The following is a 26,153-nucleotide window of genomic DNA, read 5'->3' on the forward strand; positions in this document are numbered from 1 at the left end:
CATGTTTTTGTCATCTTCTTCAAATATTCCATGTTCGTTTCAATTTTGAATTTCAATAAATGTCTTTTCTCATGTGGACATATGGTCAATCACATATTCATAGCTTCAAGGGTGTTTATTTACTATATATTCTATGCATATATGTTCATCGATTATGATCTTTCAAGGTCATTTTCAAACTAATATATGTTCATGTATATATCAATAGATGTTCATATCCATGTTGAATTAGGTAAATATGTTTATTTTTGTATTAATAGTTGTTCATTTTCATATTAATGATCATTTCCACACTAATATATGTTCATTTATATATTAATTAATATATGTTCATTTATATTCTAATAGATGTTAATTTTCATATCGACCATATTTTATATTCATCCATGTTTATATTCATATGGTTCATTTTCAACATTTAATTTTGCTCAAATCCAATACAATATGTTTTTATTAGTTATACGAGAATCGTGCATAAAGTGAGTTCGACCGCACAATAGCAAGGAAAAAAGGTAGATGGCAAAAAGAAGGAAACCATGAAGACATGGAGTCGCCAAGCAACATGAACCAATATCACCAGATTGAATTTTTTGATTTGGATCAAGAAGTTTATTGTGTTTAATAATAATTAATATATGTGGTGGAATTGTATTGTACATTAATTTAATATCCAATCGTTCAACTTTTTGGTGGTATACAATTTCATTTGCTTATTAAGAAGGAAATGAATTTTTTTCCCCCTTGAGTACTATTATAAATAGTCATCTAGAAACACAATTACAAAAATATAATAATTTGAATATTTCGTATCGTACTATCATAACTAAACATTTAATAATTATTCTATAGAATTGAACATTTAATAATACAAAAGTGAACATTTGCAATGATGAAAATGAACATTTTATAGGTAATTCGGAACTGAAAAAACAATCAATATGACGTCATTAGGAAGGAGTGGGGGTGTAGGCAGCTCTGCCTACCCCTGAGTCTAGGCAAAAATTTGTACTGCCTACCCCTGAGTCTAGGCAAAAATTTGTATAGCCGGGGCAGCCGCCCAGGGCCCCAGATTGGGAAGCCCAAATTTGTTAAAACCAGAGTTTGGTTTAATTAAAATAAATGAAATTAAAGCCCTTAATTAATGTTTAATATTCCTCCCTGTAAAACACACAGTCACTCATAATGAAAATACGGGAAAAAAAAATTAAATTTATTAAAGAGGGAAAGAGAACGATGGTGGTTCTCTATAGGAGTACAAACATTGGTGGCTAAGGCTTAAAGAGATAAAGAATGTTGACGAGAATGATGAAAAGGGATTGAGTAGATCGTTAGCAGATGATGATTTCCATTGAAAAGCTTTAAGTTATTCATGATGACCTCTTCATCTTAAAGGTTCAATTTTTTGTGATTTTTTTTATATTTTTGATGTATTTAAATTTCACAAATCTGTTATACTGTGATTTTTTATAAGCTAGCTTTTTGCCAAGAAATTTGGAGGGTGTTGCTAGTAGGAGTATTAAGTTTAGTCGCATGTAGAATGTTTTGAATTTCATCTTGATTAATTTTTTTTTTGAAATAATTTTATCTTGATTTAAGTTATGTCTTTTGATGTATATATTATATACTCCGTACTATATATGGTGGACGCTGATTAAATTAGAAAAGAAATGAATAATTTTTTTTTTTAAAAAAAAATTATATGAAAAATTTCAGAAATTAAGTTACTCAACATTATTTTTGTTGTAAGTCTTGTAACTTAAAAATATTCATTTTTTTTTTTGGGTTTTTGCATACCCTTGAAATTTGAAATTTTTAACATCACTTTTTAATTAGGGCCCCAAATCATAAATTTGCCCATAGGCCACCAAAATCTCAGCAACGGGGCTGCATGGGATTAACAAGATACAGTATAGTTACATTTTGAAGTGACAACAATTTAAGTTTGATAAATTTTATAAAAAACTAAAAATGTTGAAAATCTGTTGCTTCACATACCATCCTAACAACATCAGAATGGAAAATAATGTGACTGATACATTCAACAGGTAGATAAGGACAGCAAAACTTCATCTCGGGCTTTAAGTGACTGCTACATTCTACAGGTAGATAAGGACACTCATCTCGGGCTAAATTTATCCAAATACAAGTACTTCATAAACAATGTTTATATGCAAAGTCTGCTTACAGATTATGGTATGATATCAGCTTCTAAAACAATGTCTATCATACTGTTTATTAAAGTATTTACCTCTTGCTTACTACTCACAACAAACTTCATTATCTTACTCCAAAAAGACTTGTATCCTATCTCCGAGTGTGTCATTAAAATCTAGCAGTGTCCCTTGCATCCCATCAGAAGCATTGTCTAACAGTTCCTTAAGGTTTACACCCACCAAGGCTGTTCAACACAATATAAACACTTAAGATCTTGAAATGACTTGTCCCAAGTCTAAAACGCCAAGGTACCAACATTAATGATAACACAATTTTTTTTTTTTTTTTTGATAAACATGATAACACAGTTGATAGTGTATAAGAAGTGGGTCATTTGTTCATCAAAGAGGTAAAGAATACAAATACATAATATTGTTTACCAAGTCACTTGGTAATAGATACGATGCATTACAATTAAAAGCAAAATAAAGAACTAGCAATAATAAAACAACACTAATAAATAATAAAACAACACTAATAACACCGAGGTTCATGTTTTTTACCATATAATTAAGGACAAAGACACACTAGAAGTTACTAGCCTTGGCTCCAATTATTATGGCAATTCTGAGTTATAGTATCTCTGATATAGTTGTAAGTCATAATTACTTGATAAATTACATGGAAGTAAGGTCAAATTATACGCCCCGTTGATATCTATAGTATAATACTTTGAACACTACAGCAATTTTCAAAACAACTGAAGAATGTTAACGAAAACAAAAGGGAAGACCAAAACCTTTTTCAATAGATAGAAGATTATATGCAACGAGAACAGTCCCCAACAAGGATAGCCATAAGTTGGACACAATAAGATTACATATAATTAATTTTTTTCCTCTTATATGGATAATTTTGTGATCGTAGTGTACCTTTAAGGTTATAAGGGAAATTCTATAGGATGGAAATTAGACTAACATTATTATGCGGGTCAGAATGTTGGGCGTTTAGTAAGAAGCACATTAAAATTATGAGTGTAACAAAGATGTATATGTTGAGATGGATATGTGAGAATACATCGAGAGATAGAATTACAAATGTATTTATTTGGAGGAAAGTTACAAAAAGAAAAGGGAGAATTGGTTATGGTGGTTTGGGCATGTGAGACGTCGGTCGAAAGATAAGTCATAATGAAAAATCTCAACCATAGTATAAGAAGTACCAATGATGACTTGGATACAGTTAAAAAGGCCATGTAAAGAAATGGGCATAACAAAGTTATGTATAATTAGATAGCACTCATAGAGTCACAGCAGCGAAAGAAGAAAGAGGTTTTTTTAAGTATGAACATATGAGATAGACTCTTAGTACTAGCAGCTAACCCCACCGTTTTGGGAATGAGGCTATGACTGTTGTTGGTGCTGTTTCCCTTTTCTACGGAGGTGTATCGTGGTCATATTTTATTTTATTTTATTTTTTTATAAATTGAACACAAATCAGTAAACAATAAGCCAAAGCAGACCAAAGCACTGAACAAGTTATTATGAACTAATACCTGGAACTATATTTGTGATACCATCCAAGAATCCAGCCTGCAAGAGAAATGGATAAATTAAGGAAAAACTACTTGTAGGCAGATAATGTAGAAAATTATGTAACACATGCAAAACCTCCTACCCTCCCTGCAAATTTAAAATAAGTATAAAACATACAAAAGCTCCCTCACCTCCCAAGCTTAAAAATAAAAAATAAAAAAAAAAAGCCTACATCTTTGAAAAATGGAGTCATAGTTCCCAGGCTATAAGGCCTATAACAAAGGGGCTATTGAAATGACCAAGGTCAAAATCCAAACTATCCTTAAAAAAATTCCTAAACTATGTTCATTGACCTTTACAGCTGTCAATAAAAAATAAAAAAAAAAAAAAAAAAAAAACAAAATCAATGGATGCCTCAAACAAAGCAGTTCTCTTTTAACTCAGTACAATATTCAAGCACCAAAAATGATTTGGATTGCAGTAATGCTAATATTTCAAGAGATTGAACAAAAAGAGCTCATTAGCCTGGCATTCAAGGTAAGAAAATAGTCCCTTCATCCCAATTTGATTGTCATGCCAAGATTTGCATGAACTTTTATGCGATAATTTGTTGGCTTATTTATAATATTTATATTATAAATAATGGATGTGATGGGTGATAGTAGAGGAAATTTTTAATTGAATGTGAGGATGTGTGCCCTTAACTTTTGTTAGTTTGGGGGGGGGGGGGGGGGGACATCCATGCTGCAAAAATAAGTGTGACAACTGATTTGGGATGAACACAAAAGAAAAGTGTGACAATTAAATTGGGACGGAGCCAACTGAAGGACAAGTGGTGGCCTATGAACAAGCTTGTTTACAAGATTCTTTGGAGGCTTCATGAAGCTATATTTAGCCATTAACCATATATCTACTTCCTCCATTTTTTTATAATTTTGATATGGAACTATTCCAATAATAACCTTACTTGGACATTGTCCCTACTACCAATCTCTCCTCACAACCCTTCCCTTTGAACAAGCTTGTTTACAAGATTCTTTGGAGGCTTCATGAATCTATATTTAGCCATTAACCATATATCTACTTCCTTCATTTTTTTATAATTTTGATATGGAACTATTCCGATAATAACCTTACTTGGATACTGTCCCTACTACCACTCTCTTCCCACAACCCTTCCCTTTGAGTCTGAACTCCCCTTCCAGTCTTCCCAACCACCAAGCACCACCTTGTTGCCCCCTCGACTCCCACAATCCACCACAATCCCGAAATTTACCCCACTTACCCCAAAAACCACCTCACCCGCCCCAAAAACCACCCAACCCACTCCGAAACAGCCCAGACCACCCTCAAAAACCATCCCACCCACTCTCGAATTCCACCCTACCCAGGCCATAACCACCTAACCCACCCCAAAACAACCTTAACCAACCTCGAAAACCATCCCACCCACACCAAAACCACCTAACCTACCCTGAAAGGGCTGAAACTACAACGCCGCCCTAAAATTATTTCTAATGGTGGTGGGTTTGGTGATTTTGGCATGGCGAATGGTGGCGGACTGGTGTTCGAGCTAGCTTTCGTGGGTGGTGGGTTGGTAGAAAAAATGGTTGATTGTTGTTTGATGGGGCTGTTAAAAAGCAGAGAGATGGTAGACTTGTGGGTAAATTTGTCATTTTGACTACACGTCTACTTTTCCTAGGCTTTTGTTCCAACGCACTTGGTTACTAGCAAAACAATAAAAAAAAATAGAGGAAGTGCAATTTATCTACTCTTACATTCCTGCGAAAATGATAGTTAATTTTTTCTTCTTCACAAACGAATTTTGTGCAAGTATCCAAAATAACAATAACCAAACTAAAATGCATGAGAGAATGAAAATGCTGAACTTGGAATTTATAATTTTTATGGCTTTCACTTGCTGTTCCAAATTTTTTTAATGCAAACATTAACCCAATTTCATAATCCTGCAACCAATTACCTTAGTAGGACCAAGACATAAATGGATGTGATGCATAACTGAAAAAGTACGATTTTACAAATGAGCTAGTGTATTTGATATGAGGCATCCAAAATTCATCTCTTGAAAGGGCTAATCTTTATCACTACTAACATCGTCAACATTTTTAATAGGGAAACAAACAATTATAGTTTTTTTTTTAATAGGAAAAGTAAAAAACGGGTAAACGGATCTGGATCCGAGTCTGGGCCCAGATTCGTTTTTTTTTCAGAAGGGCCCGAATCCGTCGGGTCCAAAATTTGAAGACCCAGATCCTTTTTTCACGGATTAGAATCCACGGATCCGGGCTGGGGCCAGATCCACTGCCATCCCTATGCATGACTCCTCATATTTCTACATTATCTACCATTTAACAAAATTGTAGGATCAATTGTGATCTTGATCGAGACAAAGATGTCGGAGCCAATGATTCACCTAGGGGAAGTGGTATAAGATTTATAAACAAAGAATGAAAGCAAAGTGAGATACTCAATTGTCCATAAGGACATGCACATACACAAGGATCAACAAGAGGAGAAGGATGGATCAGCAAGAAGAGATCATCGTCCGAGTTTACATATATCTCACCGAGATTTTCAATGTTAAACTAACACACTAATAATACATCTAGGATCTAATCTTATATGATTTACTTTCTAAAGTGTTAGCAACTGAGTTTGTAATTCAAAATTTCAAATCTTCATCTTTTAGACTTTTTTTTTTGTCTTGTTTTTTTTTCATCAATGCTACCATTGACAAGCTCGTATACATGGCAAGAAGAGTAGTTTAGTGAACCAAGATAAAATAAAGGCTTAGCATGTGACTTACAGGAACCCTGACATCCAGTTTATCTTTACCATCCCTTCCTGTAATTTTGATTCTTAATGTTCGAGACCAGAGATTGCCAAAAGCTCCCCTTGAGCCATCTGCACCAGTATAGACTTCAGGTGTTATCACTTCAATGGGATGATCTTGTGGAGATTGTTCACTCTCATTCAAGCTATCTTGTTTACTCTGTATGAGTTCGTAACCACTATCAACAGCTGAAGATAACCACCATTATAAGCATGTATCAGTAAGAAGGTAGCCGTGTTTCAGAAAAAGAAAATAGGCATAGATGTGTATCCGGCATTTCTATAAGTTGAAGGCATTTACAGTAAGGAAGCTACATGCTTTCACAGCAACAACAACAAAGCCTTAGTCCCAAAATGATTTGGGGTTGGCTAACATAAATCGTCATAAGGAATCGTACAATATAAAGAAACTGACATAACAAAACCATCATTTAAAAGAGTTTGAAAAAAGGTGAGTAAAGCTACATGTTTTTACAAAAAGAAAAAAAGATCTACTAACAGAGAAAAATATATAAATAAATAAATAAATAAAAACAAAGTTTCCATTCCAACCAAACGGCCCCTAAAGGTTAGACAAAATCCCCTTCGATGCCTGCTATAGCCCATACGTGTATTTCCACTATGGTTCAAGTTCATCATGTAGTTACATATGGAGTACCATCACCTAGATGATTTTGACTCTTTAGGCATTAAAGCACTGACATATACAACATATATTTCCTAGGTTGATAAGCAATAATAAGGAAAAATAAACCTGTAACTTTGATCCGGTAGCCCATATCTGTCACAATTAATTGATTCTTCTTAGACAACAGTGTTTTTTTTATCAACATTCAGTCTATATATATTTCCATATGTAATTGATAATCCATTTCTCTGCATCTATCTTCAGTTTTTGTAATTCTTTTGTTAAACATCAATAAAACTAATAAAAGATCTTTCCACTAACGGATGTAAATTAAGTTCTTCTTCAGTTATAAAGTCAATAAAATACTCTTGTCATCTAAGATACCCTTTTTCCTTCTAAGAAATAAATTCCTTTTAAAAGCCATTTTTCTCTTTAGCAGAGGTATAGCACCTTAACCTCCTATCATCAACTACCAGCTACCAAGATACATCACAATGTATGTAGTTTAGGCAATGCTACTGTGCACATTGGGCAAACTGTTGAACTAGCAATTTATGTGTTGTTCACTCTTAAACAACTGCTCTGGTAACAACATTTACAAAAAAGTAATCTGAGAATATGTAAAAACAGTACCCACATCTTGAGATAAAGAGCTTCTTTCAATGCAAATAATACATTAACTAACCTCGAGGCGAAGGTGGTGGAGTCGTGATTAAGGCATACCGCTTCTCCTCTTCATAATAATCTTTAAAACCTAAAATATCTTTGATTTCCTCAAAAGAAGGCATACTTCCTGGGGAAGGAATATGTCCTCTACGGATGGCCTTTAGGGCATCCTGCAGAAGTTAATGAACATGGTCAGAAAGAATGTACATCACCCCTAGAAAGTCCACCGAACATTATCACATTCTATTGGTAAAAAACTGCAACAAACCGGTTATAAGCTATCTAGCACTAGAGTTAGTACTTAGAAGCCTAAATGAGTTTTGAGTACACTACAGTGTCCAGACATTCTTATAGCACAACCAATGTTAGATTTAGTAAGCTATTGATAGTGTCATGACTAATTGGGAGGCTGCATCATATATACACACACACTGGAAGCTAAAACCAATATGAAAGTCACAACTAGCCCTTTTTAAAGGAGTTATCTTGGCTAGTATATGTCATATAGATCTTCATTTTACAGCCTGTGAGACATAAGGTGGACCATACCCAAAATCTTGTTACCTCTTATGGACTATTATTCTGACACACAAATCATTTGTAGCTGCTATCACTACAGATTCCACAGTTATTTATCATTCCAGTTGGAGGCATGCAAAAGAAAATGGAATAAAGCTCTTAGGTGGTTCGTAGTGACACTTTGTGACTCATAGAGGAATAATAGTTACTCCGTTTGAAAGAAACTCGTCCCTCTCGAAAGAAAGAGTTTGTGATCTCCTTCAAAAGACAAGGTTTATTCGATCTCCGTCAAAAGACAGGGTTTTTCAACCTCCTTCGAAAGACAAGGTATTCTTTGTGCGTGGTATAGCCTCAAGTTATGTAGGGCTACAATTGATGTTGATTGCTCTGGCTACAAAGTTACCACAAAAATTCTCTTCCTTCCATAATTACAAAGCGACAATGGTTGAACGGATCCAATTAAAAAATTGTATGAGACAACGAATCGAGAATGTGTCGAATTGTTATATCTATGTATTTGGATTATAAGCCCTTCCCATTAAATTCCTGTTTGATTTTGTTAAATCTATTATTTCTGATTAATTATTAATTGTAGATGTGGTATGATTTGAAATAATGAAAATTAGTATCCGTTAGGACTTAGGATTTCTTTCAAAAAAAATTAAGATTGAAAATGTCCGGTGCAATAATAGCAAAACATATGAAATATTGATTTTCATATTTTATTAATAATTTATTACAAACCTAAACCTATCCTTATGCAACGAATAAGCATGTCATCAAGAAAGTTATTTATGGAGTGGTCCAAAGCCAGTTTGGAAATGAGTCTCAAAGGTATGATGTGAGGAGAGTGTGTAGTCATATACAGGAGAAGGGTAATATATGAGGCATTGTAACTATGGTAAGGGAAAGATGTTTAAGAAGAGAATCGACCTCTTGAAAGCAAATTATCAATTATTCTTCTTTTAATTTCATTTTTTAAGAATATGATGGAAAAACTCTCCTATAATAGCTTATACTCAAAATTTAAATTCTAAGTTCCTGGAAATGCACCTGAAATTACTATCAGAGCGGTACGATCTATGCTATTGGGTAACAAGTGGATCAATTGGAAGAACAATTCCAATCACACCAGAGTTCCATGGACGATTCAATCATTGGAAGATTCAGGCCACAATGATAGGGAGTAATCACACAACAAATCTTAGAAGGGGTGTTCAAAAACCAATCAAATCAGAAAATGGACCTGATTGGACCGATTGGTCTGGTCTACAGGTCAAGAAGTATAACATTCCAGTCTCCAGTTTGGTAAAGTCAATAAACCTTTAAAAGCTTATCGTGGATTGGACCTATATTATGTTCAAATTTATGCATAATACCCTATTCTTTGTTTTCTTTTTTTTTTTTTTTTTTCCTATTTTTTTTTTCTTCTTCTTCTTCTTCTTCTTTTTTTTTTTTTTTTTATTATTTTTTTTTATTTATTTTTTATTTTATTTTATTTTTTTCTGCTAATGATGAGTCCTACATTCATCCACACTCAAACTTATCTCTACATTTCCTCCATTAAAAAGCATGCCTATAAGCAATGAGAGAACATAGTACTGAAAATTTAGTTCCACTTTCAAGTTGAGACTAGTTACCTGCATTGCTTGGATAGAGACCCCTATCAAAGAAAGTGGGTAAGCAACAATTTTGTATCCAATGTCTTCAAGTTCCATAGGAGTGAGAATAGGTGTTTTCCCTCCTCCTTCAAGCATGTTGGCCTTCAAAAAAGATAAGCACTTCTATTAATAACTAGTGTTGATTAACAATACCAACCATCTCTGTAACAGAAACCCTATTCTAAGAAGAGGTAAACAATGACTCAAACAGTAATTATAGTATAAGCATAAGAGGTTTACATGCTTCCATACACAGAAATAAAATAAGTAAGCACCATAGACAGTATCAGGAAACTCAAGAGAACAGTCATATAGCCCACTTCTCCAAATATATCTGACAAAGTCCCACAATGCCCTGCAGATACTAACATAAGCAATTACAAGCTAAAGTGACCGAACAACTAAAGTATTGATAAGGCTTTTAGAACAGTCCATATTTGACTTCAATATCTATAAACAAGGCCTATCAGGGGCCGCATTTATTGGACCCTCTTGCAAGTTAGCTATCAACTTGAAGATAATAATATTACAGTAGCTATTAGTATTTGGCTTATTTATTTTGAAAGCTAATTTGACCAAAGGAACTCAGGCATATCTTCTTCTCTAACCGACTACTACTACTTGAACGCCTATAAAAGGTGAACAACAGCAGGCAACAAACGCAGAGCATATTCCATACATACAATATCCAAATATAATACGTTACAAAATCCATCATCAAAAGGCATATCACAGCGCTCGTACCATGATCCTAAGGACGGCGTTTCTCTTTTGATTGTCCCACAAGCCACGATGATCAATTCAACATATACATATCCTCTCAATAGCTATACTGTGTATTCAATCTCTCGTTCTTATGCATTTTTTACTAAGGCCTTTGATGTCCATATATTCAATGTACTTGTATCGATAATGGGTATAAAGCCTGCATTATAGTGGATTAATGGACTCATAGCAACTTGCAGTTTTTACCTACATTCATTGGCGTTTTCCACGTTACCATATTGTGTCCCTTCTCTTTTTATTTCCATCGTCTACATTTACTTCTTCTTTGCAAGTCATTAATCAAACAGGTTGGTGGAGATAATCATTTTGAGATGGCAAATAACAGTATGCCATTGAGCTTACAGTAGTTCCTTGTAACTTTTTGCATTGATCATGGGTGTCTTTTTTTGCAAAAAGGATCTCTAATCCTCTATCTCATATGATGTTAAGGTCGGTAGCAATTTGAGTTACTTTTTAATGTAAGGGGTAATCTAGCGGTTTGATCAATAAAATTTTAATGTGCTTCACATCTGCTAAACGTTGAAGAACTGTCCCTGTTAAAAAGGATCTTAAGTTACTATTTTTTTATTCATATACACAGAAACAATATTTGTTAGGTAGATGAATACTCAAACAGATTGCAGTGCCTATAACTACCATTGCAAGAGCTGTCAAGACAAGCTTAAAATTTTTGCATAAGATGCTAGTTATTTCTTCTAACATGACTATTCATAAACCACATATTTTTCTTCATGAAAAGGAGCTCTCCGGTTCACGGTAAACTAGCACAGTTGGTAACTCAGTAAAATATAACTTTGATCCCATTGAACCATCAATAAGTGGTAAGTTTTTGTAAAGCCCTAATGTCCCATGTTGCAGGTGACAATGTTAAAGAAGCGATTTGGCATCCATAGCATGAAAATAGACAAATAAACGTACAGAAGAAAGTTAGTAATTAAGACTATTCAATTAGATACAAACAACGATATCTCACCATTTTAGGAACTGAAGGTGATATTTCACAGAAGGATTTCATCTCATCTCTTGAAGCTAGTGCATCTATAAACAGAACATCAGCTCCAGCATCAGCAAAGGCCTGTGATCTCCGCAATGATTCTTCAAAGGACACAGCTTGACGGGAATCAGTCCTTGCCACAATGACAATATCTGAACCACTTTCTCTTCGAGCATCAATAGCTGCTGTTATCCGCATTACTGCTTCTTCTATAGAGGTTACTTTCCTGCCTTGTGTATGACCGCAAGCTTTAGGAGACACCTGGTAATCACTGAAACTTATAAGCTATAGAAATTTTTAAGATTGATGCCTAGAAGAAAATTAAAGAGCAAGTCTCAAGTAAATGCCCTGTTCTCTTCGGCAAAAAGTAATTTAAGTTCTAGAAAAAAAAATTAAGTAAATATCAGATGAATAGAACAGGGTCTAAGTCTTCTTTCACACAATTCACTTAAAAATAAGTTAAAAAGTGCCAAACATATAGTTCTATTTATAAATTTGCATTTCACAACAATCCTATGAATTCCGGACAAATAATAGTAAGGGGAAAATGAAAACTGATAAAAGAGAAAAAAATTAGTTTGGGGAAAAAAACGTTGAATACAATGTAACAACCAAATAGAAGGATACTAAAAAGATACTTGAACACAATGATCCAAACATAGATTCAGAAACCAAAGCAGCAGAACAAACTTGGTCTTCTAGGATGATTCCTGCAAAGCCAGCCTTGATGTATCCTTTCACAGTCCTCTTCACATTCATTGCATTCCCATATCCATTATCACCATCACCAATCACAGGTATTGACACAGCTTCTGTTATTTTATGCCCTTGATCCACCATTTCTCCATAGGATATAAGGCCAACATCAGGCAATCCCAATCTAGCAGCCGACACTGAAAATCCTAGGAAAGTAGGGAAGACAAATAGAAATTAGCATAGCGAAATCAAATCAAATATGAAAATTCTTACTCCATGCCTAGACTGAGATGTATAGGAGGGGAAAAGTTTAAAGGGCTAAAAATTCTGAAGTTTCTAACCGGGTGGAATGGGGGAGATTATTACATGGTGTAAAATATTACCCCCCCAATTGAGGGTAAAAATTACCCACCCCTCCCCCTGGGTAACTTTTACCCTTCGAAAAAAAATTATGCTTCAACTCATTTTGTTGCTTAATGTCTATCGTCATCGGGCTTGGCCTGAGAAATTGGGAACAAAGGGAGGACCGTGGAGACAGAGTAGCTCTAAAAAAACATATTTATTTTTAGTTCTTGTATGAAGACATCAGTGGAAACAGATTGTTCTAGTAAGATTCCCAAACTTATAGAAAGTTCTCCATCAAATCCCCTTGAAACTAATTCTTCGCTAATTTATACAGCTTATTTTTTACTTGAATTCCAAGCATGCCATTAAGGGTAAGAGTTTGCAAGCAGTGAATGTAATGATGGTTTATTAGCACCCACATACCAAATTATCCAATAAAATGGATGCAGCTAAGAGCCTTGGTTTGACTGCGAGTTGTTAACTTGCTACCGTATGACATATTGACATGCATATAAAAACAAGGGGGTACAGGCGTACAGTACATAAGCAAGAGAGTCCAGTCTCCCAGAACTGACAGAATCCAATATTCCTGCTCTTCTCCAGAATTAAAGAAAAAGCCCTGAAGCATAAGACAGTGCAAGTCACCAGCTCACCACCAAAGACGCACAGCATCAGCTAATCCCAACGATGTTACACGACAGAGGAGGGCTCGTTTGGTTGCACCAAATTTATGCAGGCACACAAATTTCCTAGGAAATACACTAATGGTGTGTTGTTTGATTAACCAAAAAAAGTGCAAATTTCCTTCATAATGTGGGATTTCATTTAACTACCTTCCCCAAGGTGATTTTTCCTAGGAATTGTAATATCCTTAATGCCAATCAAACAAACGAATTCGAGGAGGGAAATAATTTCCCATGAATTGCAATTTACCATGGGAAGTTAATTAACATTGCAATCAAACAAGCCCTTAATAGCTCAAAGATAATCTATCAACATGCCTTACATCATCGTGAGCATACATACAGAGAAACAACTGAGCTTGTAACTGAGAACCCCTGAATTTGTACATCCTCAATCCCAAACATTGCAATACTCATTCCAATTCCTTAAACACCGTCCAATGTCCTTTCCCTTATTTTCGCTTACTTCCAAGTTGCAAATTTCTACATTCCTAACAACGATTCATAGTTTATCCTTCAATAAAATCACAAAATGAATACTTCAACCATTTTTTTTCCCTAAATTATAATTAATCATTATACTCCATAATTAATCTTCCTTACAGAAATCAATGAAACTACAAAAACCCCAATCACCAATAACAAAATGAAAGAGATTAAGGGGGCGTTTGGTTCACAAAGTGGTATGGGGTTGGAATCAGGAATGGGGTTAAGGTGGTATCGGGTTGGAACTTGATACTTAATACCATGTGTTTGGTTTAATTCTGGAATGGAATAACTCATTATTCTCTCCTTTTATTTGATACCTAAGGGAATGGAATGAGCCAAACCCACCTCCCCCCAAGGTTTCTAAACCCCATACCTCATGGGTTTGAGGTATGGGTTTGAAATTCATATTTTTGTCAACCAAACATATGGTATGGGTTTTAATCATTCTAAACCCATACCTCATACCTATATTTCGTGAACCAAATGCCCCTAATCAAACTAAAAACACTAAATACAAAAAATAAAAAATACCATGCAATTTCTGAATTTCATTCAAATATCATAAAACAATAAAAAGGGGTACAATCAAACAAAGAAAACTGACCACTAGTAAAACAAAAATCAAACCCAGCATCCTGTACAAGCTTAGCACTAAGAGCATCAAAGCAGGCGGGGCCTTGATGAAGGCCAGCAGAATTGAGCAATCCTCGAAGCGCCTTCGCAGGTGATTCAGAGCTCAATCTTTCCCTTCCTCCTCCTTCGGAAGATGCGGTATTAATGGCGGAAACAACCGGTGCAAACCTTTTTGAACACCGTGTTTTTGCTGCAACTGATCTTTTTGTAGTGCAGAAGAAGGTGGGGTTGATTGAATTACATAGATTGGAAGAAGTTGCAGCAGAAGGTGATGGGGTTATGGTGGATGGTGTAAATAGAGGTCGGACATTGCAGTCTCTAATTACTGAGACCTGCTGCATCGTTGTTTTGCAATTCTTTGGTATGACTCCTGTGTTTGGGGGCTGAGACTGCTGGTGATTTCTTTCTAATTTTTTTTTTTTTTTTTTTTTTTTTTTTTTGGAGGATGCCCCAATTTCTCAATTGAAAAACGAGGAGTGTGGATGGCATTTTTGCAATTAGTTGGACATTGTAGTGAGTCCCTTTGCTAACTGTGTGTGAAAGTACAAAGTAGCACGTGATGAAGTGAACCGTTAATCAAATTTGTTTGTTCAACTTAGCAGCTCTTGTTAGCGGTGTGACCGATGGAAATTCCTCGTTAATAAACATTTGCTTGGAAGGCCTCGTGTTGCCGGTCTTTGGCAAAGGCTTCCAGTCATCTGACGGTGGGTGTTCGGCTTCGAGCGTGACATTTGAAGATGTGTGTTTCACAGCGAGGAGATGATGTGGAAGGTTTTTGCTAAAATTTTCCTTGATAAAGGGTTGTGCAAATTTTCATGGATTTAGCAATTACCTTTAATTTATAGTAATTTTAGTTATTTCCTAGTTAGATTGAGTTTGACTGTTTCGAGGGTTGGGGGAGGGGTGCCCGACAATTTTTTCCACGGGGGTGGAGGGGCTTTTAGGGTTTTTTTTCGTTGGTGGGGGAGGGTTTTCGAGAAAGAAGATGGGTTTTAGGGGGAGAGAGAGCGGTAAGCGGTCGGGGAGGGGCGGCGAGGGGTGGGAGAGGAGCAGCGAAAGGGTGGTGGCTGGAAAAGTGAAAAAGGGGAAGGTGTTGTGTTCGTAGTGGTGGGGTGGTGATGTGGTGTTTAGAATGGTGGTTGGATTTTCTTTGTTTTTTTGTAAACTAACAACATAGCAAATGGAATGGTTTTTCATTCCATTCTCTTTCATTCCCATTCTTCATTCCATTCCTTTTACCTTGTACAAACCAAACGACCCCTAAACTTGTTCTATGAGCATATTGCCACTAGTGAGGAAAAAAATAGTTTTCTTATTCTCTTTTTACCCACTTTCTCACCCCTCTTACCTAATTTATTTCACCATCATTTTGGTGGTCAGTTTTTGTCCCCACCAATGGTCAAAAAAATAGTTCTCACCATTCTCTCTCCTACTTTTCCCTATAATATCCCACCAAATTTTCTCTCTACTACGCATTCATATATTTATAAATACTTTATGTTTAATAACATTATTATACTTGTACCAATATATTTTTATTGATTAAACTATAATTATGCATCTTTAATGATTAAACTATAATTGATTGTTCACATTTAAAATTAATAATTTTTTTCATTTCATTACTTAACAACAAATTAATTACATTGTAGGCCTATTTGTTGTTAAGTATTGAGTCGATGACTTACAAAAAATATTGAACTAACTTAGATTGATTCATTGTATTGAAATTAAATTACATTGAGCTCAAAAGTTGTATGACTACATCAAACATCATCATACTAGCTAACTACATTAAATTACGACAACATAATTGCTTATTCATTATTAGGACCGCCAAATATGCTCAACTAATCTTTTTTAGGAGAAAATTGGGTTTTCGCTATTACGCAGAGCTATTCTTCTCTGAGTATGCGCGCCAATATCAACATTGGGTGGACAACCAACACTAAATTGGAAAGGGTCATTGTTATTCACCGTAGTACTTGTAATCGTTTCGATCTTATTGTTGTACGTTGAGGGTGATCTTCTTCATATTACCTTCACAAGACTTCGGTGCGAGTGTAATTGTGCCGTTCATCCTCGACAACCATACTGTGCATAGTAATATAAGATTTCATTATGTCACACAAAATGTCTTCATCAAATGCAAGTGAGGGTTGTCGTACTATAACAAACCTAGACTGTAGAACTCCGAACGCCCGATCAATGTCACAGACTTATACCTTGGATGAAAGTAGTCCAATTTGGGTATATATACCATCTTTTAGGTAGTAACCTAAGTTATACTTATGAAACTTCACTGAAAAATTAATTAAAGATGATTGACCTTGCAGAACATCATCAAATACTGAAGACCAATAAATGATATTCAGGTCATTACAAGAGCTGGGAATCCCAAAGAATGCATGCCAAAGCCATAAATCTTAATCTGCACAGCTTCTAGAATGAGGGTTGCATTCTTGCTACAACTTGCATATTGTGCTTTACAAGCCATGAGACAATTCTTTCACTCCCAATGCATGCAATCGATGCTACCAATCAAGCCTGAGAATCCACGCATTTCATGCATTTTGGTGAACGATTTTTCTTAAATCTTCATCTGTTGGACTTATTAGGTAGTGAGCTTCAAAATGTTTAATCACTCCTTGACTAAAATGTTGCAATGACTTCCAAGTGATTGTTTGACCCATGCGTGCATATAGGGGTAAAAGTTCGGTATTCAGTTTGGATTTTACCCTAAACCAAATCCAAACCGAATTATTTCGGTTTGGAATTTTGAAATCGAATCCAAACCGAATTTGGATTCAATCCAATCCACACCGAGATAATTCGATTTGAGAAATGAATCCAATCCAAATTGAATTTTTTTAAGTTGTTGTTTGGACTTAAATAATTGGGCCTTTAATCCAACGCGAACACGAGCGGCGTCGCGACGGTGAACTGGTGGTGATCTGAGGTAGCACCGAGCACAAACACGAGCGGCAGTAAGAAACCATGACTGAGGGTGGGGTGGTTTTGGAATTATACCCGCCGGGGCAGGGATGGGGATGAATTTTGGACCAGTCGCGGGGATGGGGATGAAAATTTTAGGGGGGGGGTGGGGATGGGAAGGCCAACATCTGTCCCGCCCCATTGACATCCCTAACTATATCCAACTGTTCCTAAGCTATGATGGTTATGATGGTCCTCATAAGATAACCTTTTTATTAATTGCAACTCTTTGGGTGGATATGGATTTCGTGCAATAACAGAATTTTCAAAACTTTTGTAGCCGCTGCTTTGTCAACACCGACAATTATCTTAGAGGGTCTTTGAAAACCAGGTAATTTGCTAATAAGAAGGAAGGTGATCTTCGCGCACTGCACCACCTAAACAAGCATTTTATTATCCACCAGGGTTTTGCGGGCTGTATTACAAGATTTAGACTCGAGTAACTCACTGGTGCCAACAGTTATTCTTGTTTATGTCTCGTGAAATAAACGCACTAACCGATCGATTAGGGATGGATGAGTTGTTGCCCAAAATTCCAAGAGTATAGGATACATGGGTGGTTAGGAGGGGCTTCTTTTGGGCTTGCTTAGTTGCTTCTGCACGCAGAGTTGGATGCTTGTTAGGCAAGGCTACAATGGGCGGTCACAAGGTCGATTCTTGCGGTTACTATTTAACATATTCTATAACGATGTTCCAGTTCCTTTGGGATCGATCAAAGTTATTAAAATCGGGATTCTACTTTGAATTGGAAGGGGCAATCAGAATCGAATCGTAAAATCGAATCATAGAAACGTAAGATCCTACCGACATGCATAATCAAGACGTCATATCTAAATTTCATTAAATATATTTAAATGATGAGTCTGAAACCTGATTATTATATTGATAGAAAATAATTGTTTGCCCATTAAGCAAAACCAATAATTGATAATTCATATTTATATAAATAACTATATATGCAAGTTTTAAACTTGCAAGGATTTCACTATTTGAGAGAAATTTGTAAAATCGGATAGTGTAGGGAATATTTCAAGCACTATAACCCCAAGCTTGAACCCCACTGTGATCATACACTAAAGTATGGTAGCGTTTCGAAGGGAAAAAAAAAGAGAGCAAAAGAGTCGCCAACAAGTTTTAGGAACTTGTAAACCCAAAATGATCCAGGAGATCGTCAACTCCATAAGGTCAGGAACCAAATAGGGTTCGGGGATGAGGGTACGAATCCAATCTACAAAAGAAAGGACCCGCCCTATAAAATAGGCCTCTACTTTGTTCTACTCGTATTCATGTGCGCTTTTTGACTAACATGCAAACATTAGGTAGGTTAACCCTAAACCTGTTTATCTATGTTGGTTGAATATTAATGCACAAATAAAACTATTATTGGCGATCACTTGAGTTAAAATCATATTAGCCTAAATCAAATTATTAATTATCTTATTAAGCGTGATTTCAAGTACAAATTCCCTTTAACATGCATAAAAGGTGTGATCAAGCAATAACAATAAATCAAGCAACATGATAATAATCATCATAATCAAGAGCATGTTAATAATAAAGCTTAAATATAATAGCAAGATCCTAGGCATGATACTAACAAGATTAATAACAAACCCTAGCATGTCACTAAGCAATAAAGATCAAAGCTTTTAAACCTAACATGGTACTAACATGTTATTAGAAATAATAAAAGGCATCCTAAACATGACACTAGAAAGCAATAAAAACATCCTAACATGATACTAGGAATTAAACAAATCTAAACATGCTTTCTACATTGTGAATTAAAATAGGGAGTAAGCTAACTACTTACTTTGAAGCCTCGTACCTCTTTCTAATAACAAAATACACAAGTTAGTAAACTTCAATGAAAATAATAAAGAATAAAGGAATTAAATTAGAAAATCAAATTAAATAAAGTTTTGACTAGATTTGGACCAAACCCTCAGAAAATATTAAACCTTGCACGTCTAGGGCGAAGGCAACTTCGAACTTGGCTAGATGATTCTAAATCTTGTGTATGCGGAATTGTGTTTAAAAGGTTGGTTTAGAAAGAGAGAGAAAGAATTAAGCTATATTGCTTGAAGAGATAATAGAGAGAATTGGGTGATTCTGAATGATTGTTGATGAATAAAAACAGAGGTCGAGGACCTTATTTATAAGAAAAATAGTCCGAAAAAGTATAGAATTTGATTAGGAATAAAACTACACGCTGTCGCCAGAAATACGCGATGTTGCGAGGCGACAAGGTCTGTCACGAAGCGACAGTCTGACTTGCACGCGCTTTTCCACGCGGAATCCGATCTTTAACCAAATTGATCTACGGAATCCTTACAGAAGATAAAACGTATCCTTTAAAGATAATAATATAATAAAAAAAATAATAATATTTTATTCCAAATAAAAGTCCATCTTAAAATAATTATTAAATCTAATAATATTAGAATTAAAAAGAACCTTCTAGAAACTTTTAGAAAGTTATAATTAATCCTAATAATTTTAGGAATAATAATTAACATTGGGCCCTCCTCTAGATCATTGGGCCGTATGTAAATAATTAACCGGGCCCAATTTAGTATTTTGGTCATAATTTCCTCAATTTTCATTGGAATTGGGCTTATAATATATCGTTGGAAAGGTCTTTTCGAGCCCCATCCAACTACACTATTATTGAACCCTTATTACGGACCAAACTAAACTGGATTGACTATCTTTAATAAATAGAGTTGTTTTCAAAAACAGAGAGAAGAGAATTTAAATAAAACTAAACCGCAACACTTGACTTTTCCACACTTTCACCTCATTCAATTATAGTTTGACGTGAAAGACACTCATCACTGGGTTTGGTTTTGAGGAGACACAAATAGGTGTCTACAAATAGAAATATAAATTGAATTGTGTGACATACATGAATCATAAAAGTATAAGATTTTAAGATTTAAATCCGGATTTTAATAACAATGTTTGGGATGCACATCATGATTCGGATACTTCCATCTATGGACGATAAATCATATGTATTCGACGCATCAACAACAATTTGTGTAGTGTAGCGTTCACAAGGTAAAAGGAGCAGCAGTGGAGAGAGCACACGTGCTTGCCATAACAACAAACAGTAATTGTCTTCCTTTAATTATGTTGTGTAGTTTCTATTTGCTGTTGTTTTGCTTAAGCTATTTTCCAAAAAAAAAGTTACAAATATTAATATTATTATAACTAGAATATAGGGTAAATTGATAAGTTGCATAGCAAATAACTAATTTGTTTTCCAGTTAGGCAATTATTGGGCATTAACTTAAGAATTTTTTGACAATTATCACCGACAATTGTATGTTGTTGTTTTAAGAACTACCACCTACAATTTTTTTTATTAAAATTTCCAACTACATTTTATGAAAATGATAAAACTTCCCACCATTTTGAAAGACGACATCATGGTGGGGCCCACAAATGGTCTTCCCCTTACTTTCCCTCCTTTTCCTTCCTTCCTCTTTTGATATTCAGTCTTTCTACTTCATCTCCTTTTTAATTTTGCACAAATACTAAAATCAAATTGCTAAAATAATTAAAATTTAAGGTTTCAAAATTCATTGTTTTTGCTTTGAATCTCTAATGTGGTTATGAAAAAAGGTATGTCTGTAAATTCCATATTCTGAATGAATTAATTTAGGAGTTTTTAAATTGATATAACTATTTAATCAATTTGGGAACTTGATTATGTTGTTGAAATCAATCAATTGAAATTAGGGTTTAATCATTTTTCGTTTAATTATAATCTAATTGAAAACCCTAAATTCAATGCAATCGAAAGCCCCCAAATTAATCCCAACCGGCCAACCCCTAAATCAGAAATTAAATTCCCAAATTAAAAACAGCGCCTCCAAGGCCTATAAATAGAAGTTTATTTCAATCTATATTTTCATGACTCAATTATAAATGAATCCTAACGATTCATTGGTAAGGATGGCGAAACGAACCAAAAACCCCTAAAACGGTAATTAAATTCTCAAAGTGAAAACTCTAAACTGTTAATTCAATTGAAAACCCCCAAATTAAGTACCTAAACCTAGTAATTAAGCAAACATACATTTTTCGTGGAATCATTGGAGCGATGAAGCAAAATAAATTATATATATAACCTAAATTTGTTTCTAGTAATTTGATTTCAAGCTATGCCTCAATTTAGATGGAAGTGAAAGAAGAGGGAAGTGAATCGAGAGAAGAAGAAAGAAAACATAGGGAATTAGCAAGGATGACCCCATTTTAATTTTAGGGGATGGTCAAAGTGGTGGGAAGTTTTATTAAACGTTTATTGAAATAACACAAAGTATTGGGTGCGGCAAGCCGCATCCAATGTTTCGTCAGTCGAGACTCAAGGAAGTATCAGATCATCGTCATCTTCTTGCGATGAAGAACAAGTTTCTACTCGATGACAAGTTGGTGGTTGTTACGGCGAAGGATAGCAGCGAAGTCATCCATGGCGGAAGAGATAGAAAGCTTGAAATTCTCTGATTTTTCTAAAAATGCCCAAAAATCGAATTGGGACTTTCTTTAGTGATGTATAATTTTTGAAATTGATTGTTCCATATGATTGTATGTTTAATTGTGAGCATTTTGATAACATATACATGTATTTTGGTTGAGAAATGAGCAAGTTATGTTATATCCATGACCTTTAATTAGTACGAGCTCTTCTATGGAGGTTCCGCCATTGTTATACATATTATCAAACAAATTACTCTTATCCTTAAACAAGTTATACATATCCTTTATTGGCTAGATGATATCCTCTATTGGATTGGCTATATGATATCATGGTTAGATGATATCCTCTCTTAGCTATATGATATAATTTATGATTGTGTCTATGATGGTTGGATGGATTATATCCTCTATCGGCTATATGAATATGATATCATCTAGCCATGATATAATATGGAATAGAGGATATCATCCAACATCTTCTAGCTATTTCATTCAGCTAATAAAGGATACCACACAGCCAATAGAGGATATCATCCATCATTAGAAACATCATTCAGCCAATAGGATTTCCTATAGCCAATAAAGGATATCATCTAATTAGTAGAGGATATCATCCAGTTAATAGAGGATATCATCTAGTTAGTAGAGGATATCATCTAGCTAATAGAGAATATTATCCAGCCAATAGAGAATATTATCCTGCCAATTAGGGATATTAAAATTCCACATTTTGTTAGTCCGGACTGACACAATAACTTCTCTTAAAATAATCACTTACAATTCTACTGTAATTAGTAAGACTTGATATAATTTTTTTTTTGGGTGTTTTTGTCCCTTGGGAGAGTTATAGCTCGAAGACTGGTCCTGCTGGCTCTGTACCTGCAAAATCAACGAAGACACCGGTTGGGTGGTGCTCCGCCTCCAACGCTCAAGTTAGTAACTTGAAGGAGAGTAAAAAGTGCGGAATTTAAGGTGGGGATCTGCTTGGATTCCAAGCTCAGGAGTTCTCTGATGAGAGAGAAAGTAGGGTGTAATAAATGATTGTGAATGCCCCCAAAATGGGGGAATATCTCCCTATTTATAGGGTCATGGGGAAAAGTGCCCTCCCCTTGGTCATCTGACCTAGGACAGGTGGGCTGCGCCGCAGTCAATGCGTTTTGGGGAATTGGGCCTCTGAAGGCCGCAATTCTGGGAACATATCTAGGGAGGCCACCTGTCAGCTAGGGATTGGTCAGAGGTGACCTGCCAGCCTCTAACACGTGGCGGCCCCTCATTGGTCCAAGTGTCTAGGATAAAAATCCCCTAAACATTTGCCCCTCACAGGTGGCACGTGGCAGGCCGCCTGGTGCCTGTGACACGTGTCAGCCCGTGAGAGGTGAACAGTAAAACGGCTAGGGTTAACGGTCATTTTTTCCGTTTAACCTGCCTATAAATATGAGTTTACCCCCCCTTCTCTCCTCTCACTTCATTCATAATTTTCATTTTCTAGAGAGAGAAAGAGAAGTTTTTAGAGAGAGGTACTCTGATCCCGGTTGCGTACTTGCCATTTCAAGATTTCCGCGTGCTCGTTCAAGAACACCCGATCACCGGCTGTAGCTGTTTTCAGATTTTTCAGAACTTTTCAAAGTAAGGTAACTATCCGTTTCCTTCCTTCAATTTTCTTTTAACTTGTATACATTCTTTTTCCGCCTGTATACATTCGTTTTCCAAAACAAAATAAATGGACTCTTCATCCACACACACGGCACGGCCTAGGACGCTCAGCCGGTCTCCTGGTACGGTTGAGTCTAGAACCGGGGGTGCCTTTTCCAGACAATCAGATCTTCTTTGCTCATCCCCGAATCCCTCCCTCTCTATGTCTGTGCAGGACACAATGGCCAGAGTTAAACAAACGGCTATTAAGCCTAGGCACCGGTGCGCGCTGAAGATGTTACAAGGGAGGAGGACTATGAGAGTCCGGATGAGCAGGAGAGCTCTGAAAGTGGTGCCCCCTCCCAAGAGGAAGTGAGGGAGTCAGGCGGCGAAGAAGCCGCCTCCTCCTCTGAGAGGGAAGAAGGGCCAGGCGGCGATGAGGCTACCGAGAGATCAGAGTCAGAAGCTTCTGGCTCTGAACAAGAGAACTTTGCGGCTGACTATCAGGTGCCGGCAAAGACTGCAGACAAGCCTGACCCCAGAAAGATAAGGATGCTGCCGGCTGATAGGGCCTTGCTGAAGAGCAGCTTTAAAACCTTCAAACAAAAGCACCCGTTTGGGAACGGGTGGTATATTATGGTTCTGCCTGCGGATGCCGTCATGGCCTGGAAGGATGACATTGAAAATGCGGACAACTATTTCGTCTGCTTCGAGGCGGTCATAGAAGCCGGCCTCCGGTTCCCCCTCCATTCTGGGATCAGGAAGATCCTCCAAGGGTATGACCTGGGGGTTTGGCAGTTAACTCCAAATTCATGGGGGAATATACTCAGCTATATTGCCGCCTGTGAATTTCAAAATATTGAGCCTAGTTTCTCGGCCTTTGCTCATATGCATTATCTGAGCAGGGCCCCAGGCGGTCATGGGGCTTGGTACACTCTCACTACCTTGCCCCAATATCAAATAACTTTGGACAAGGTGTCCAAATGGGCTGGATGGAGGGACAGGTTTTATTTGATTTCCTCCCCATCTCTCGACCACAACCGGACACTGCGCCGGTATAATAAGGAGCCGGCACTCCTTGGCAGAAAATGCGCTCTCCCGGAGCTTTCTGCACGAGCTCGCCGGCAGATTATGGATCCTTGTTTCTTTGAAACCACAACTGAGCCCATGGATGATGGGACTCAGATCATTGTACCAAAAAACTGGATCCCCCATCCGGACTTTTTCAAGGATGAGAGGTTCCTGTCCGCCTGTGGACTTAGCACAATGTTTCCTCAGGGTAAATCCCTATACTTGAAGAATTTTTCCTTGCTTTCAATAATTATTAAATGTTTCTTTGACTGATGTTTCGTCTGACCTTGTAGCTGAAGCTAGAAGAATGGTGGACCCGGCAAAGACACCGGCTAAACCTGCTGCCCAGCTGCGCAAGGAACAGCTGATGGCCAAAAAACCGTCCTTGGAGGCCAAGGATGCAAAGAAAGGCGGGGTAAGACCGCCTGCCCCAATGTTTTTTCGATAAATTTGTTTAAGTACTTTTGCCGGCTACTAATGTTTTACTTTCCTCTTTGCAGGGCACTGGCAAAGTCATTCCTCGCTCCTTCTCCAAACACGTAAAAAGAACTGGAGAAGAGCTCCACAAAACTCCGGCTGCCAAGGTCCCCAGACGGACCCCTTCCCAAACAACCTCAACTGCCAAACCAGATCGTCCCACGACTGGTGGCAAATCCCCTTCAAAAGTGAAGGCTTTGAGCGAGAGCTCAAATCAGACGGGAGAAAAAATGTCGGATGCCTCAGAGGAGGCATCGAAGAGTGGCGTGCCACTCGAGCGGCTGGGGAGGGTTCAACTCCGCAGCCCAGAACTCAAGGTAAGGCTACCATTGAAATCCCTTACCCACTTGACTTTATGAGAGTCAAGACTAAGGTTGACCCATTCGGTGGCTTAGTGAGTAGCTGGGGACGAATGAATGCTGCATATGCTGCTTCCCTCTCACCAAGTACTTCTTTTGGTGCAGATGCTACCTCCGGGGCACCTGACTTCCCGGATTTTGCCAAACGGATGGTGAGGACCCTCACCCGGACGGAGAAAAGCTCAGTACCTGATCTGCAGGTAGTGGACTTTGACCGGATAATGGGCCAACTGGCGGAGGTAAGCTGTCTTAACTTTTAGACTTGTGTTTTCATTTTATTGTATTGAGTACTGACTTTCCCGGCTGACTCATTCAGGTTATGCTGAGAGTGGACGGGCTCCGAGTGCCCTTCAGGCGGAAGCAGGAAGAGGTAAATGACGCCAAAAGAAGGGCAATTGAAAATCTCAACTCTGCTGAACATGCATATAATATGTTTGATCTTGAGATTAAAGCACTGGAGTTGAAACAAGAGGAGCTGGTTCAGACTCTGACG

The 26,153-nt window shown here is 36.7% G+C and overlaps 1 protein-coding gene across 1 annotated transcript; it reads right to left on the reverse strand.

The window, feature by feature from the left end:
- Positions 1-1,969: 1,969 nt before the first annotated feature.
- Positions 1,970-15,059, reverse strand: LOC145599012 (uncharacterized). The gene is made up of 8 exons (XM_081655423.1): positions 14,614-15,059; positions 12,487-12,698; positions 11,776-12,057; positions 9,996-10,118; positions 7,856-8,006; positions 6,517-6,731; positions 3,710-3,746; positions 1,970-2,398 (listed from the first exon to the last, which is right to left on the reverse strand). Exons 1-8 carry the CDS (start codon positions 14,981-14,983, stop codon positions 2,283-2,285), a joined length of 1,506 nt encoding a protein of 501 aa, XP_081511549.1. The 5' UTR covers positions 14,984-15,059; the 3' UTR covers positions 1,970-2,282.
- Between the last annotated feature and the right edge of the window lie 11,094 nt (positions 15,060-26,153).

This window comes from Chenopodium album, chromosome 20, assembly GCF_948465745.1.
Source record: "Chenopodium album chromosome 20, dcCheAlbu1.1, whole genome shotgun sequence".
NCBI classification, from domain to species: domain Eukaryota; kingdom Viridiplantae; phylum Streptophyta; class Magnoliopsida; order Caryophyllales; family Amaranthaceae; genus Chenopodium; species Chenopodium album.

Excerpts from the sequence above, each read along its gene's own strand:
- LOC145599012 (XM_081655423.1), bottom strand. The coding sequence starts at position 14,983 with ATGCAGCAGGTCTCAGTAATTAGAGACTGCAATGTCCGACCTCTATTT. Across the intron at positions 12,058-12,486 it reads GAATCATCCTAGAAGACCAA|GTGTCTCCTAAAGCTTGCGG; the intron begins GTTTGTTCTGCT and ends AGTGATTACCAG. Across the intron at positions 6,732-7,855 it reads TCCACCACCTTCGCCTCGAG|CTGTTGATAGTGGTTACGAA; the intron begins GTTAGTTAATGT and ends GGTTATCTTCAG.